Genomic DNA, 16,120 nt, shown 5'->3' on the forward strand with positions numbered 1-16,120 from the left:
ACCCCATGCTGTTCCGTACTGGAGCCCCACACATCTCCACACTGTCCTTCCATGCATTCCTGGATTCTGTTCCCCACACGCTTGGTGAGAACCTGTGTCTGAAGGTGTTGCTGTAAATACGCTCTATAGGAAGAGAAGAGCCAGATTGTCCTGCACCCTTCTCACCTCAACCTGGTGGGTTATGGCTGAAGAGGAGGGGGATAGTTAAAGACTACCCCTCTCCAGGCCGCTCCAAAGGCACCCACACACAGACCACTGAGAAATACACAGCCAAGAAGAGATAAGAGACAGCCTTCTTAGGACTGGGAAGAGACCAGCAGGCTGAGGGCAGGGCCTTTAACAGGGCTCCACCCGTAGCCCCGCCCCCCGCCGCACCCACGGGAGGTCCGTTCGCCCTTCCACTTCCACTTTGCTCCAAGCAGCAGCAGCAGCAGCAGCAGCAGCAGCAGCAGCAGCGGCTGCGGCGGCAGAGGTAGCTGGAAGAAGCACCTGGGGCCGCAGGTGAGGTGGCTGTTCCGTTCCCCCTGCCTGTGTACCTGCCGCAACGTGCTCAGACAAGGGGGCAGGGGGAAAGGTTGGGTTTCACAGAAACCCAGGGCCGGAGGGTCAGCCACCCCAGCAGCTTTCAGGACCGCTGCTTAACGCTGGTTTAGCTCAAACCTGAGTCTGGTCCCAGCCAAGTCCTGCATCCGCTGGTCCCCAGCTCAACTTCTATGGGCCTGCTTCTGCCTCCGCCACAGTCCTCTCTGCTGCTAATGCTTCTTTTGCGGCTGCCGGTGGTGTCTATGGACCCGGACTGGCAATGCCCAGGAATACCCTTTGCGGCCTCTCGAGACTTTAATGTGAAGTACGTGGTCCCCAGCTTCTCCGCAGGTGGCCCAGTACAGGCTGTAGCAGCCTATGAGGACAATGAAGATGGGAGTGCGGTGTTTGTGGCCACCCGCAATCACCTACACGTGCTTGGGCCTGACCTGCAGTCAATACAGAACCTGACCACTGGCCCTATTGGGGATCCTGGCTGCCAGACTTGTGCCACCTGTGGGCCAGGTCCCCATGGACCACCAAATGACACAGACACACTGGTGTTGGTTCTGGAGCCTGGTCTGCCAGCCCTGATCAGCTGTGGTTCAACCCTTCAGGGCCGCTGCTTCCTGCATGAGCTGGAACCCCGGGGAACAGCTTTGCACTTGGCAGCACCAGCCTGCCTCTTCTCAGCCAACCATAACCGACCTGAGGCCTGCCCGGACTGTGTGGCAAGCCCCCTGGGCACCCGTGTGACTGTGGTTCAGCAGGGCCATGCCTCCTACTTCTATGTGGCATCCTCACTGGATCCAGAAGTGGCCAGTAGCTTTAGTCCACACTCAGTGTCCATCCGCCGTCTCAAGGCTGATGCCTCTGGATTCCAACAAGGCTTTCCTTCACTGTCAGTGCTGCCCAAGTACCTCGCCTCCTACCCAATCAAATATGTACACAGTTTCCACTCAGGAGCCTTTGTTTACTTCCTGACTGTGCAACCTACCAGTGTCACAAGCCCTCCTGGTGCCCTGCAGACACATCTGGTCCGGCTCAATGCTGTGGAGACAGAGATAGGTGACTACCGGGAGCTGGTCCTGGATTGTCATTTTGCACCAAAACGCCGGCGCAGGGCCTCAGAGGCCATACAGTCCTACCCTGTGCTTCAAGCAGCCCACGCTGCCCCAGTGGGTGCCAAACTTGCAATGGAGCTGAGCATCTCAGAGACCCACAAAGTGCTGTTCGGAGTCTTTGTGGCTAGCAAGGATGGTGGCCGTGGCACAGGCCCCAGCTCTGTTGTCTGCGCCTTCCCTATTTACCAGCTGGATACCATGATCGAAAAGGGCGTGGAGCGTTGTTGTGACTCCACAGTTTCTCTTCCACCTCGACGAGGCCTCGACTTCTTCCAGACTCCCAGTCTTTGCCCTAATCCGGTGAGCAGAAAAAAAATGGGACCTTTACCTGTGAGTACTCTATGAGGCGAAGCACAGGCTGCTGAGAGGGCCTGGCTGGGGGAGGCAGGCAGAAAGAAGCATTCTCTCATCTAATTCTGAAGTGCTGGAGGTAGTGTGAGAAATCAGCCAAACAGAAGCCATGCTGGAGGTTCATCCCAGTGTGAGGCTGACCCCTATAGCTGCCTCATTTGCTCTGTCACCCTGTCAGCCATCATGGCCTCTGATTTTTTTAGGTAGTTTCCCTGGTTTTGTAAGGAGGGTATTACATCATAGTCGTCTCTGCCAGTACAATTTCTAAATTCTAGAAATTGATCAAATGATGGGCATCCCCTCCAATCTGCCCACCACAATGACCTCAGGGAATGCGGAGAAAAATACACACAAAGGCACAAATACAGAGGCAGATGCTTACAGTCACACAGATTCACAAGCTGTTTGCCAACAGAGTTTTACTTTCCTCTGGAAATATTAGTTTTGCTTTGCTTTCCAAAGGGGGTGGGACAGGAGTTGTCAGAGAACCCCCCCACCCCACCAGGTTCTAGGGAGGCTTATAAGTCTTGGGGCTTGTTGGGGAGCCAGCATCACCTATGCACCTATGCTTTACTAGCCCATTCTCCAGTTATTGGAGGAAGACCTGGGATATGGTAGGAAAGTAGCTTCAGCTCTGGAAGGTTCTGAGAAGCCTCACCCCAGTCTTGTGCAAGCAACTGTAAGCATCTGAGGGATGAGTAAAGGTGTAGGAGGGGCTGATTGGAATTAGTCCACCCCAGACTTTCTACCACTGTAGCCAAGGCCCTGCCCTAGACAAAAGGTCTCATGGCCCATGTATGATGTCAGGGAGGAAGAACAGAAACAAACAGGAAACGGACAGTCTTTAAAATGCTATCCTGAGGAGGCTGGGGAGCTTAACTCAGTGGTAGAACCTAGTAGGCATGAGGCCTGGGTCAGAGAACCAGGAAAAAAAGGCTAACTTGAGGACTAAATCAAAACTGACTCCTTGAAGCTACTCAAATAGTCTTTCAAATAGGTAAAGAAAATGAGTGGAGGAGCATTAAATGAATGTCCTTTCATCAAGCTAGGCCATAGTCACTGGTCCTACTGTGACACTTTTGTTCCCTTTTCTCTTTTTTTTTGGTCTTTTTGTGATAGGGTCTCCCTGTAGACCCAGCCGGCCTAGAACTCACTGTGTAGACCAGGCTGGCCTTGAAACCACAAAGATCTGCTTGCCTCTGCCTCCCAAGTGCTGGGACTAAAGGTATGTGCCACCACATTTTTGTTTCCTTTTTTATTTATTTATTTTTTATTTTTTAATTTTTTATTTTATTTATTTATTTATTTTGGTCTTTTTGAGACAGGGTCTCCCTGTAGCCCCAGCTGTCCTGAACTCACTATGTAGACTAGGCTGGCCTTGAACTCACAGAGATCTGCCTGCTTCTAAAGGTCTTTCTGTAGCCCCAGCTGGCCTGGAACTCATTATGTAGACCAGGCTGGCCTTGAACTCACAGAGATCTGCTTGCGAGTGCTGGGATCAAAGGTGTGAACCACCACGCCCGGCCTTGTTTCCTTTTTTTTTTTAAAAAAATACATTATTTTGTTGCCATACTGGTAATTGGGGATTAATCATAGGGCTTCACACATTCTAGTCAAATGCTCACCACTGAGCTCTGTATCTTTAGTCTCCTTCTCTTTTTTTGTACTTTTAATTTTGAAAGAATCTCACTAAAGTTGCAACCCTGTAAGCCCAGTCAATCCTTGAACTTGTAATCCTCCTGCTTCAGCCTCTGGAATAGGCCTGTGCCACCAGGCCTGAGAGTGGCTGTGACACTCTTGACTGATTCCTTTCCAGTTCCTAGTAATACCCTATAAGTAGAGAATTTACATTCAATGTTGGGAGAAGGATTGATTTGTTTCGTTTTGATTTTAGAAATGAAAGAACCAAACCCAGGGCCTCATAAATAGCAGGCTTCAACTACAGTTATATCTTCAGTCTTTGCGTTGTTATTGTTTGTTTTTGAGACAGTCTATTATGTAGCCAAGAAGCCTGGCCTTGAATGCACTCTAGCTCAGGGGCTTGGCCTTAAACACAAGATTTTCCTGCCTTCACCTTTCAAGTGCTGGTATTATAAGCACATGCTACCAGGCCTGGTGTAAATTTCTTTCTATTTCCTTTTTGCAGTACACAGCCTTGCACATGTTAGGAAAATGTTCTATCATTGAGCTACATTCCTAGCCTTGGAGTGGGGGATCTTTTTAGCCTCTCTCCCTCAGCTGAGTATATCAAGGTTGAGAGAAGCCTTAGGAGTAAAAACTTGTCTAGGCCTGGACAGCCTTTCTTGGCTCTATCTTCTTTTCTCTGGGGGAATCAGAACCTCTCCTAACTTGGTTAGTGGTCAGTGGATCAGAAGATACCCAGCATGACTGGGTAGTGCCAGGCACCAGGAATACTAATCTTGGGCTCTCTTACAGGCTGGCCAGGCCCCTGGAGATACGGAAATCAGTGTTTGTCCAGTGACTTTAAGCATGTGGCTACTGGGACAGCAACCACTGTCTACTCATAATGGTTGGTCCTAGGACTAATACCTCCCCTGTATAGGTTCAGGTAGGGTATGGAACTCTGTGGGGCATGGGACACTTAAGCAGGTATTTTCAGGAGCTATGGCCCTTAGTCAGTACTAGGACCAAAACCTAAGACCCTGGGGCCTAGAGGCAAGCAAACAGGGATGTGTCCCTGCCTGAGTTAGTACTTTTTATCTCCAGAGCCCCACCTGTCCCTAAGTCATAATGAGAAATCACCTAGCAAGCTTCCGGCTAGGGCCAAGCCCCTTTTCTTCTCCAGTGAAGACAAAGTCCCAGTCCCCACCCATTCAAGATGTAGTCCCAGATTGTGTGGGGTGTCTAGACTCAATGCTGCGCTTGCTCTTGCTTCCTCACCCTGTCCTGCTCAGCACTGAGGTCCAGGAGTGGGTTTAATCTGTGTGATCTGAAGGAGGTTCTTAGTACCTAGGGCTCTCTCCTGAGTCTTTCTGTTTCTCTAACCCAGCCTTAGTGTCTTAAATACATACATTGCCTTCCCAATTTTTCAGAAGCTTCCACAAACCTATCCTAGAAATACAGATCCCCCAAATATCCCCTTGCTAAGAGAAGAGAAGAGGTTTGTATCTTCCAACTTCTGGGTCTTAGCCTGGCATTCAGGCCATGCCTTGGCTTATTCTTTCTGTTACCTGAGGAAGGTATTAGTAACAGTTTGAAGTATGGGAGGACCTATGAGGTCTCAGGGAGAGGGACCATGTTGCCAACCTTGTGCTGACCACTTAATCTCAAAATTTAGTCCTCTATGAGAATAGAGAAACTGAAGCCAAAGGGATGGGGTTTGCTGAGGTAGACTCACAAAAGCAGAGTAGAGCCAGCAGGGGGCGAAAGATGACTCTGGTTAGAAGTGCAAACCTCGGCCTTGGATCTTGAGGAGCTGTGAGGCCTTGTATAAATGATCAAACCTCTCTGAGTCTGTGTCTATTCTATAGAGTGGTTGTGAGGGTAGAATGGGATGGATCTATAAGAGTCTGTAACTCTTTATCAGAATGGACATAGCAGGGTAAGGCAGGGAGTAGGGAATCTGGCTTTCCAGACTGGGCCTCCTTTCTTCCCTGTCCTTGCTATCTCCAAGACCTATGGGCATGGTGGCAGTCGGTAAATGGCAGGCCCTGGGCCTCCTCTAGTCAAGCAAAGTAACAGGTGGTATATTGGGACTGCTGTAATTCCTGACAAAAACAACTAAGGGTGAGTGTGTAGGCCTGAACCCTCACTTTTTCTCTTCCCTGACCCTCCCCAGCCTGGTGAAGAGGTCTCCAGCTCCATCTTCAGGTGCCGCTACTTCCCTTTGCTGGTCAGTGACAGCTTCTCACGTGTGGACCTATTCAATGGGCTGTTAGGAACAGTGAAGGTTACTGCACTGCATGTGACGCGCCTTGGCAATGTCACAGTGGCCCACATGGGCACGGCAGATGGACATATCCTGCAGGTAGGTCCTTTACCCTCTGGCCCTATGTTCCTGTCCCTTGCCCCAATTTGCTCATAGCTGACCTATCCCAGGTGGAGATAGCCAGGTCGCTCAACTACTTGCTGTATGTGTCGAACTTCTCACTGGGCAGCAATGAGCAGCCCATCCAGCGGGATGTTAGTCGCCTTGGAGATGACCTACTCTTCGTGTCTGGGGACCAGGTGAGATGCTCAGGGTCAGAGCCTGGGGTCAGGGTTGTAGGACCATAGCTCTTTGTCAAATCCAGGGAGGCATTGATATGTAGGTCTCCAAGGGGCCAGGAGGGTCTATGCAGTTCCCTTCTCCAGCCATCCCTGAGACACCTGTTTGTCATCCCAAGGTCTTTAAGGTACCTATCCAGGGCCCTGGCTGCCATCATTTTCTCACCTGCTGGCGTTGCCTGGGGGCACAGCATTTCATGGGCTGTGGCTGGTGTGGAGACAGATGTGGCCGGCAGAAGGAATGTCCTGGTTCCTGGCAACAAGACCACTGTCCACCTGAGATTACTGAGGTATAGCTTCTGTGGCAGGGCACAAGGAGTAGTGGAGAAAGCAGGGCCTGGGGTGGGAAGATCAAAAAGTCTTGACCATGATCTTCTTCAGGTCTGGAATGTCCTAGACCTCCCCTAAGGAGGGCATTCTTGGTAGAGGGGATAGCACTTCAGAATACTTAGAAGGCGGAAAAATGCCTGAATGAGGACTAACAAGTAACCCAGAATGACTGGAGTATGAGATAGGCAAGGAGTACAGCAGGGGCCTCTGGAGGTAACAGGTAGGGCTGAGAGCCCAACCCCACATAAGAACTCAGGCTGTTTCCTCCAGTTCTATCCTCACAGTGGACCTTTAAGGGGTAGTACAAGGCTCACCCTGTGTGGCTCCAACTTCTACCTGCGTCCTGGTGCTGTGGTACCTGAGGGAACACACCAGATCACCGTAGGTCAAAGTCCGTGCCGACTGCTGCCTAAGGATACCTCAAATTTTGGGTACAACATGGTCCCTACCCTCCCTTTCCCTGATGGGGGTAACCAAGCATCCTCTTCCCTGTGAGACCCTGTCTTGTGACAGGTATGGGGCAAACTATAGTCGCTGTGTTATTTGTATCTGAGATGTCTCTGTAGCTTTTTGAGCCTGCATGTACCCTAGCTGTCTGTTTAGTTATGGACTAGACAAGCTTAGTCTCTTCCCCACTCAGTCCTGCCCTGGAAAAAGGCATGGGTGGAGATGCCATTCCAAGGCTCAGAGAAGGTTTGTAACTTATGGCAGACATGAATCCAGTCTTGTCTGACCTCATGGTGCCCTCCCTGGTGCCCCAGTCCAGTGTTCCGCAAGGAGTTTGTAGACAAACTTGAGTGTGAGCTGGAGCCCCTGGACACCCAGACAGTGGGGACTACAAACATCAGCCTTATCATCACGAACATGCCAGCAGGCAAACACTTTCGGGTGGAAGGCATCTCTGTGCTAGAAGGCTTCTCTTTCATGGTGAGTCCGCATTATCCTGTCTATGCCCTTGGTCATTGGGTGGTACAAGAGGAATGGCCTTTGAGTGAAAGGATTGTTCCAGTTAAACCATTTCCATGCCCTCTTAGGAGCCAGTGCTGACATCAGTAAAACCTGACTTTGGCCCACGGGCTGGGGGTACCTATCTCACCCTTCAAGGCCAGAGCCTGTCTATAGGCACCAGCCGTGTTGTGTTAGTCAATGGGACTCAGTGCCAGCTGGAACAGTAAGTGTCAGCAGGTAAAAATATGGGCGATCACAGGACCCTGCCCTTGTGAAGCTCCAGTTTCTACCTGTGCCCTATTTGTCTGATGTCTGAGGGAACCCATCAGACCACTGTGAGCCAAAGTTCTTTCTGGCTTCTGCCTAGGATTACCTCAAGCATCAGATACAACCTGGTCCTTGCCTTCCTTGGCTAGGATAATTAAGTAGTCTCTTTCTTGTGAGACTTCTCTGTTCCTACCAAGGGAATCTCACTAGGTGGGTTCCTAGATACTATCAGTATGTAAGGAAGAGGGCTCAGTGACATGGTAAGTATAAGGATCAGTTCCAAGAAGAATCTGCTGGTCCTTCCATCCCAGAGGCAAGAAAACTCATCATAAAGGTCACTGGCTCCAGCCAGGGCTGTGGGAACCTGCTCGCATCCTGACCTCTTGGGGGTCTTCCTGGGAGCATCCTATCTTCAGACAGACCCATGGAGTATAGGTGGGTGGGGGAGACCACCAACAGAGGAAGCAGAAGGAATTAGTGGGCCCCTAGAGGAGGTAAACCTGGCCATCATAAGGAGGTGCCCTGTACCTGATTCTTCCTTCCTGCAGGGTCAGTGAGGAGCAGATTTTATGTGTCACACCCCCTGGAGCTGGCACAGCAAGGGTCCCCCTTCACCTGCAGATAGGGGGTGCTGAGGTGCCTGGCTCCTGGACCTTTGACTACAAGAAAGACCCGATTGTGTTGGACATCAGCCCTAGCTGTGGCTATAGGTAAGTGCCACCTTGTCCACTTTGGCCTCTAGGAATGAGAGAGCCAGCTTCAATGAGTCCTCTAAACCTACTACCCTACTTTCCACAGTGGCTCCCATGTCACCATCCGTGGCCAGCATCTGACTTCAGCATGGCATCTAGTGCTGTCTTTCCATGATGGACAAAATACAGTGGAGAACAGGGTGAGCTAAGTGGGTATGGCTTGGAGGGAAAAGGTTGGACCAGTTGCCTGAGGTCCAAACTTATCCCACACTGGGCTGAGGAGACTGAAGTAGCCAGAGGTGGACCCTTTGCCTAACTACTCTCATATGGGTTTCAGCAGTGTACAGGGGAGTTCCCAGAACAACATCAGTGCCGTTTGCCTGAATATGTGGTCCGAAACCCGCAGGGATGGGTGACAGGAAATCTGAGCGCCTGGGGGGATGGAGCTGCTGGCTTCACACTGCCCAGCTTTCGCTTCCTACCCCCACCCAGCCCACCCAGAGCTGGTCTAGCGCCACTGAAACCAGAAGAGCATGCAGTTAAGTTTGAGGTAAGCATAAGGGATGTGGTAGGGACAATGGAGGATTAGGAGATGGGGGCCTAGCCTCTGGCTGGTCCTTATGACTGTCTCTGCAGTATATTGGGCTGGGCGCTGTGGCAGACTGCGTGCGTGTAAATATGACTGTGGGTGGTGAGAGCTGCCAGCACGAGCTCCGAGGGGATGTGGTGGTCTGTCCCCTGCCTCCCTCCCTGCAACTTGGCAAGTATGGTGTCCCACTGCAGGTAGGTGACCCAGCCTGCCCTCTTGGGGAAAACATGGGCTTAGGGTCTGCAGGCTGGGCTTAAACTGCCATCTGCTTCCAGGTCTGTGTGGATGGTGGGTGTCATATCCTGGGCCAAGTGATACGGCCAGACCCAGGTGGGGTCCTACAGAGCACACTCCTTATTGCTCTACTGGCCTTGATCCTGCTCGTGGCTGTACTGGCCATGGCACTGTTCTTCAATTCCCGAAGGCGGAGAAAGCGAGGTGAGCTCCCTATGCCCACCTTGACTCAGCCTGTACCCCCAAACAGTGGAATCTGCAAGTTTCCAGGACTTGGGGGTCTCCCACACTTCCCCAGTGGATGTTGATCCCCAGGAGTTTGGAGAGGCTCACTACCATGGACTGTCTTTTCATAGCTGTTATTCCCAACTTGGATGACCTGGCATCCCTGGATCAGTCTACTGGAGCCATGTTTCTGCCTATACTTCACTCTGGCTCTGACTACAGAAATGGCCCTGGTGAGATGGTAGAAACTCTAGACACTAGGGCTTGCCCCTCCCCACAAGCTGCTTAGACTCTCTCCCCCACAGCACTCGCTGCAGTTAATGGTACAGCATCCAGCCCTCAAAGCCATGAAGAATCTTCAGATTGTAGGGATGGGACCAGGGTTCCACTGCTGCGAACAGAGTCCATCCGGCTCAAAGATCTGGACAGTATGCTCCTGTCTGAAGTCAAGGATGTATTGATTCCCCATGAGAGAGTGGTCACCCATAGTGATCAAGTCATTGGCAAAGGTGTGGAAGCCAGATTGGGAAGAGGAGCTGGGGTAGAGATTGAAATATGCTCAAGGGACAGTTGGATTAGATTCTGCTCTGGCCTCTCACTAACCTGTGTGACCTTGAGTATACCATTTAACCACTGAACCTCCATATGGTTATCTTTGATTTGGAGAATTTGATCATGAGTAACTTCTGGTATAGATAAGTGGGCATGGGAGGGCTGTAAAGAGTTTTGCCATTGTGTGGCTCTTGCTTGTTTTTTGTCTTTGTTTTTGTTTTTTTGGTCTTTTTGAGACAGGGTCTCCCTGTAGCCCCAAGCTAGCCAGTATATGGCTCTAAAGTTTACTTACCAGTTAGAGGGTGTGCTGTAAGTCTGGGCACTTACAGTCCCTCTCATCATCTCCCTCTTTCTAGGCCACTTTGGAGTTGTCTACCATGGAGAATACACAGATGAGGCCCAGAATCAAATCCACTGTGCCATCAAGTCACTGAGTCGTAAGTAGGGCAGAAACTGGGTTGGTAGATGGGCAGCTTCAGACTGGGAAGGTCTTTGCTATTGCTGTTACTTTATTAAGAACCTAGCTGGCAGGCTGGAGAGATAGTTTAGCAGTTACTGACTGCTCTTGTAGAAGACCTGGGGACAAGTCCCTGCAACTCACATGGCAGCTAACAACCATCCATAACTTCAGTTCCAGGGAATCTAATGCCTTCTTCTGACCTCTGTGGGCATTGCATGACACAAGTACACTTATATGCAGGCAATACACTCATACACATAAAATAAAAATAATAATAGATTTTTTTAAAAAAACTGCCTTTAGCCAGGTGTGGTGTCACACGCCTTTAATCTCAGCACTTGGGAGGTAGAGGCAGGCAGATCTCTGTGAGTTCAAGGCCAGCCTGGTCTACATAATGAGTTCCAGGACAGCTGGGGCTACAGGGAGACCCTGTCTCAAAAAGACCAAAAAAAAAATTGCCTTAAAAAGAAAAAAAAATAGATGGCCCTGGGCATGGTGGCACAAGCCTTTTATCCAAGTACTTGGGAGGCAGAGGCCCGGGGATCTCTGTGAGTTTAAGGTCAGCCTGGTCTATGTAGTGAGTTCTAGGACAGCTGGGACAGCTGGGGCTACAGGGACACCTTGTGTCTCAAAAAGGCTAAAAAAAAAAGAATGTGGATGGCAGGGGTTGTGGGTGGGGGGTAGAAAGATGGCTCAGTGGTTAAGAGCACTGGCTACTCTTGCAGAGGACCCAGATTCTCTTCCGAGAACCCACATGGCAGCTAACAGCACTCTATAACTCCAATTCGACACCCTCTTCTAGCCCAGTAGGCATGGCATGACACGGGTGCACTTACATCCATGTAGGACATTCATACACATAAAATAAAATAAAAATTTTTTTTTTAAAAAAAAGAACCTAGACAGAGATGTCTGTGGTGGCACAAGCCTTTAATCCCAGCACTCAGGAGGGAGAGGCAGGCAGATTTCTTTTCTGTGAGTTCGAGACTAGTGTGGTCTACAAAGTGAGTTCCAGGCTAGCCAGGCTACATAGTGAGACCCTGTCTCAAATTTAAAAAAAGGTGGGAGGCTGCCAGAGAGATGGCTTAGTGGTTAAGAGCACTGGCTGCTCTTCCAGAGGACTTGGGTTCAGTTCCCAGCACCCACATGGCAGCTAACAACACTTTATAACTCCAGTTCTAGAGGATCTGATGCCTTCTTCTGGCCTATGTAGGCACTGTACACACATGGTGCAATTACATATATATAGGCAAAACACTCATATACATAAAATAAAAAATAATAAAAACAAACCTCAATAGGAACTTTTTTTCCTCATTCCCCCATTTGATCCTTGTAAAGGGCTTTCTTGCCCTTTACTGGACTTATGCTACCTTACAGGTATCACAGAGGTGCAAGAAGTAGAAGCTTTCCTTCGAGAAGGGCTGCTCATGCGTGGCCTGCACCACCCAAATGTCCTGGCTCTCATCGGTATTGTGCTGCCACCAGAAGGGCTGCCCTGGGTGCTGCTGCCCTATATGCGCCATGGAGACCTGCTTCAGTTCATCCGCTCACCTCAGAGGGTTGGTGCTCAGCTGGCCAGGGGTGGAGGTGTCAGGTAGCAGCTGCCTCTGTCCATACTCACCAGTCTCCTTGTACCCCCAGAATCCCACTGTGAAGGACCTCATCAGCTTTGGCCTGCAGGTGGCCTATGGCATGGAGTACCTGGCAGAACAGAAGTTTGTACACAGGGATCTGGCTGCTAGGAACTGCATGTAAGTGGCTCAAATTTCTGGGGTGAAGCAAAGGGACAGGTGTATGAGGGCATGGAGCTGCTCAAAGCCACCTCAAGAAAGGATCCACTCCAGCCTTTGCTCTGTACCCTGGGCTTTTTTCTATCTGCCTGATATAGGCTTGAACTGGACACTGTGGCACTAAGTTTCTGTAAAGGGCCTCGAACAGGTGGGTCCAAGGCCTTGTGTGAGTCAGTTCTTGGCAAGTGCTCTGTCACTGAGTTATAGCCCCAATTGAGAGTCAGGCCTATGTGTGATGCCCTCCTCTCAGGCTGGATGAGACATTCACAGTCAAGGTGGCTGACTTTGGTCTGGCACGTGACATTCTGGACAAGGACTACTATAGTGTTCAACAGCAACGTCATGCTCGCCTACCTGTCAAGTGGATGGCACTGGAAAGCCTTCAGACCTACAGATTCACCACCAAGTCTGATGTGGTAAAGTATCCTTTACCCTAGGTTTACTTGACCTCCATGCCATAGAGCACTTGGCCTTGCTTCTGCATGGTCTGAGCCCAGAGAATCTCCAGGTTAGGCAACCCTCACAATCCATATGTCTTGGGCAGATGTGAGATGGAATCTGGCCTTTACCTGCCCGAGCTAAAGAAATCTGTGAACTCTGTTTCCTCACCAACAGTCCAGAGCTTGCAATTCTGGGAAGGCTGAGGTTGTGGGAGACAGAGGGGAGACACTTGCGTGATATTGAGGAATGAGCTCTGAGCAGAGGTAGGGTCTCACATTTCTAGCTGAAGGACTCTGGGAAGTAGAGAATCTGGAGACCCTCCTACCCCCTAATTTGAGGTAAGATTTGAATCCCCTCACCTCTCTTAACAGTGGTCATTTGGTGTGCTGCTATGGGAACTGCTGACACGGGGCGCCCCACCATATCCTCATATCAACCCTTTTGACCTCACCCACTTCTTGGCTCAGGGCCGTCGCCTGCCCCAGCCTGAGTATTGTCCCAATTCACTGTGAGTATGTAGGTGTCAGGGGGTGGAGGGAGCTTGGGTCCAGAGACAAGGAGGGGGGCAAGAGACCAAGCTCCTGCCTAGCTTTTTGTCTGACCTTTTGGTTGACCAGAAAAGGCAGCATCTCTGTGACTCAGTTTACTGATCTGTACACTGATCCCATCCCAATGCAGGGAAAGACTTTGAGAAGATCTCACAGTTGCCATTGGTACCAGCATTCCAACTCAGTCTGGGTTGAGACCAGTGGTTTGGTTTCCCAGATCTCTTTCCCCACCCCACTCCTTTAAAGATGGGCTGTTGCCCATCTTTTCCAATTACATGACCTCAAAAGAAGGGTTCAGTTAGCTCCCACACTGGTCCCTCAGCATCTCCACATCAGGGATTTTTCACTGGATACAGTTTCAGATTCTTTATTCCCAAGAGGTGGCGGCAGTGTTGTCATCAGTGACCATGGGGTAGGTTTGGCTCCTGAAGCAGCGGTCGTATCTCAGCTGTGCTCAAGTCTGTGTGGTTAGAACAGGAAAAACCAAGTCACAGGTAGATGACTCCTGTCCCCAGGCTGTGCTCCAGAAAGGGTATGAGTAGCCCTTTCTTATAGCCCTCTCCATCTCTGCCTTGACCTTTATATTATCTGTGTTACAAATGTACACAGTTTGAAGTAAGGGAAATTAACTTTACTGCCTGCCTGCAGCTAGGGTGGGCTCTCTGAACAGATTTGGGTGCCTATTTCTGTGCAGGGGGCTTCAGTGGTAGTTGGGGAGAGAGAAACAGAGGTCAGAGGAAGAGGGTGGCTATGATGCAGACATGAGAGGGGCTGTAGCTCATCTCACAGAACTGCTTGGGCTGGGTTGGCCCTTCACAGTTTTCTGAAATTGAGACCAAGGAGATGTTTGGTTTTTTTTTGTATTTATTTTTGTATGTATATGTGGAGGGGGTACTCTCCTGTCACATGGGTCCCAGGAATTGAATTTAGGTTGTCAGCAAGTGCCTTTATCCACTGAGCCATCACACTGGCCCTTTTGAATAGTACTCTTCATGAACATTCCATACAAGTTTGTGTGGTCATTTTTCTTGGGTATGTATACAGGGATAGAATTGTTGGGTCATTTAACAACTCCATTTAATTTTTGAGGAGTTCAGGATGTTTTCCAAAGCAGGAGTACCATTTCACATTCCCAGCAGCCGTGCCTGACTGCTTGAACTTCTCCATGCCCTTGCCAAACTTATTGTTATATCATTTCTTCTTTTTGTTTTTTTTGTCTTTTTGAGACAGGGTCTCCCTGTAGCCCCAGCTGTCCTGGAACTCACTATGTAGACCAGGCTGGCCTCGAACTCACAAAGCTCTACCTGCCTCTGCCTCCCAAGTGCTGGGATTAAAGGCATGCACCACCACGCCTGGCCAGAGATGGGTTTTTATACCAAGCTTTAATCAGTCTCTGGTCCAAGGCTGTTCCTAGTAAGTGGATATGAAATTGGGGAAGGCATTTCCCTTCTGTTTGGAGAGGGCTTAAGTCAAGAGCCATCAATAGGCATCACTTTCAGCTGCTGAGAGAATCAGGGGATCGGAGTGGCACACTGCAGCATACACTCACCAGGGAAAATCTATTTCCCCTGCTGAACTTTGGTTTGTTCATCTATAAAGTGGGGATGACATATATGAGATAATATGTGTAGGGCACTTAGACTAATTTAAGGCAAAATAACTTTCCTGCATGCTCCAGGAGTCAGCAGGCAAACTCTGCTTTAGAACCACAGTGCCACTGGGGCTGCCCGATATGCTCCTCTTTTTAGTTCCCACTTCACTTCCTTTCAGGAAGTTTTTTTTTGTTTTGTTTTGAGACATGTCTTTGTATCCCTGTCTGGCCTAAATACAAGATAATCCTCCTGCTTCAGCATCCCAAATGCTGGGATTGAAGGCATGAGCCACCACACCCAATGCTGTTCTTTTTAGGTTTTAGGGCTTGTTTTTTGGGGAGGTTCTTTTTGAGCCTGGGTCTCCCTGTAGCCCCAGCTGGCCTGAAACTCACTATGTAGACTAGGCTGGCCTTGAATTCACAGGGATCCGCCTACCTCTGCTTCCTGAGTGCTGGGATTAAAGGTGTGCACCACTACCCTCAGCTTCCAAAGTTGTTTTTTTTGAGATATCTAACCATGTGATCCTCCTGCCTCAGCTTCCTGAGTGCTGTGTACTACCATACTGGCTCCATGCAAGGCGTTTATTTATGTGTATGAGTGGGATTTTTTTTTATGTGTATAACTTTTTTTTTAATGTGTATGAGTGTATTGCCTGCACGTGTGTGAGTGCACCCATGTCATGCAATGATGCGGAGATCAGAAGAGGGCTTCAGATTCCCCTTGAACTGGAGTTAAGGACGGTTTGTAGCTGCCATGTGGGTGCTGGGAATCAAATTCAGGTCACCTACAAGAGCAGTCAGTGCTCTTAACTGCTGAGCCATCTCTCCAGCCCCATGTATAACTTTTTTTTATGTGTATGAGTGTTTTGCCTACATGTGCAGCACATGTATGCAATACCTACAGAGACCAGAGGAGGACCTGATCCCTTGGAACTGGAGTTATGGACAGTTGTTAGCTACCATGTGGATGCTGAAAACTGAACCTGGGTCCTCTGCAAGAGGACCTGTGCTCTTGGGGCTGGAGAGATGGCTCAGTAGTTAAGAGCACTGGCTTTTCTTGCAGAAGACCCAGCACCCTCATGGTGGCTAACAACTGTCTGTAACTCCAGTTTCAGTTCCAGGGGATATGACACCCTCTTCTGTCCTCTGTGGGCACTGCACAACATGGGTGCACTTACACACATGCAGGCATAACACTCATACACATAAAATAAAAATAATTATTA

The 16,120-nt window shown here is 49.7% G+C and overlaps 1 protein-coding gene across 3 annotated transcripts in view; it reads left to right on the forward strand.

Annotated features, from left to right (window-relative positions):
- Positions 1-474: 474 nt before the first annotated feature.
- Mst1r (macrophage stimulating 1 receptor) overlaps positions 475-16,120 on the forward strand; it is a 16,943-nt gene continuing 1,297 nt past the window's right edge. The window contains exons 1-19 of one of the 3 annotated variants that reach the window (XM_029556146.1): positions 476-1,946; positions 5,797-5,985; positions 6,057-6,185; positions 6,344-6,514; positions 6,825-6,985; positions 7,316-7,481; positions 7,589-7,725; positions 8,318-8,479; positions 8,568-8,661; positions 8,799-9,011; positions 9,098-9,244; positions 9,326-9,488; positions 9,641-9,742; positions 9,815-10,018; positions 10,418-10,498; positions 11,902-12,083; positions 12,166-12,275; positions 12,565-12,730; positions 13,127-13,263. In XM_029556146.1, the coding sequence (XP_029412006.1) occupies positions 714-1,946; positions 5,797-5,985; positions 6,057-6,185; positions 6,344-6,514; positions 6,825-6,985; positions 7,316-7,481; positions 7,589-7,725; positions 8,318-8,479; positions 8,568-8,661; positions 8,799-9,011; positions 9,098-9,244; positions 9,326-9,488; positions 9,641-9,742; positions 9,815-10,018; positions 10,418-10,498; positions 11,902-12,083; positions 12,166-12,275; positions 12,565-12,730; positions 13,127-13,263 (3,947 nt within the window). In that variant the 5' untranslated portion in view covers positions 476-713. Of the gene's footprint in view, positions 1,947-5,796; positions 5,986-6,056; positions 6,186-6,343; positions 6,515-6,824; positions 6,986-7,315; positions 7,482-7,588; positions 7,726-8,317; positions 8,480-8,567; positions 8,662-8,798; positions 9,012-9,097; positions 9,245-9,325; positions 9,489-9,640; positions 9,743-9,814; positions 10,019-10,417; positions 10,499-11,901; positions 12,084-12,165; positions 12,276-12,564; positions 12,731-13,126; positions 13,264-16,120 lie in introns of all 3 variants that reach the window. The other 2 variants (XM_008853162.3, XM_029556147.1) reach the window with 2 other exon arrangements.

The sequence above is a fragment of the Nannospalax galili genome, unplaced genomic scaffold, assembly GCF_000622305.1.
Source record: "Nannospalax galili isolate Female #2095 unplaced genomic scaffold, S.galili_v1.0 scaffold786, whole genome shotgun sequence".
Lineage (NCBI taxonomy): Eukaryota > Metazoa > Chordata > Mammalia > Rodentia > Spalacidae > Nannospalax > Nannospalax galili.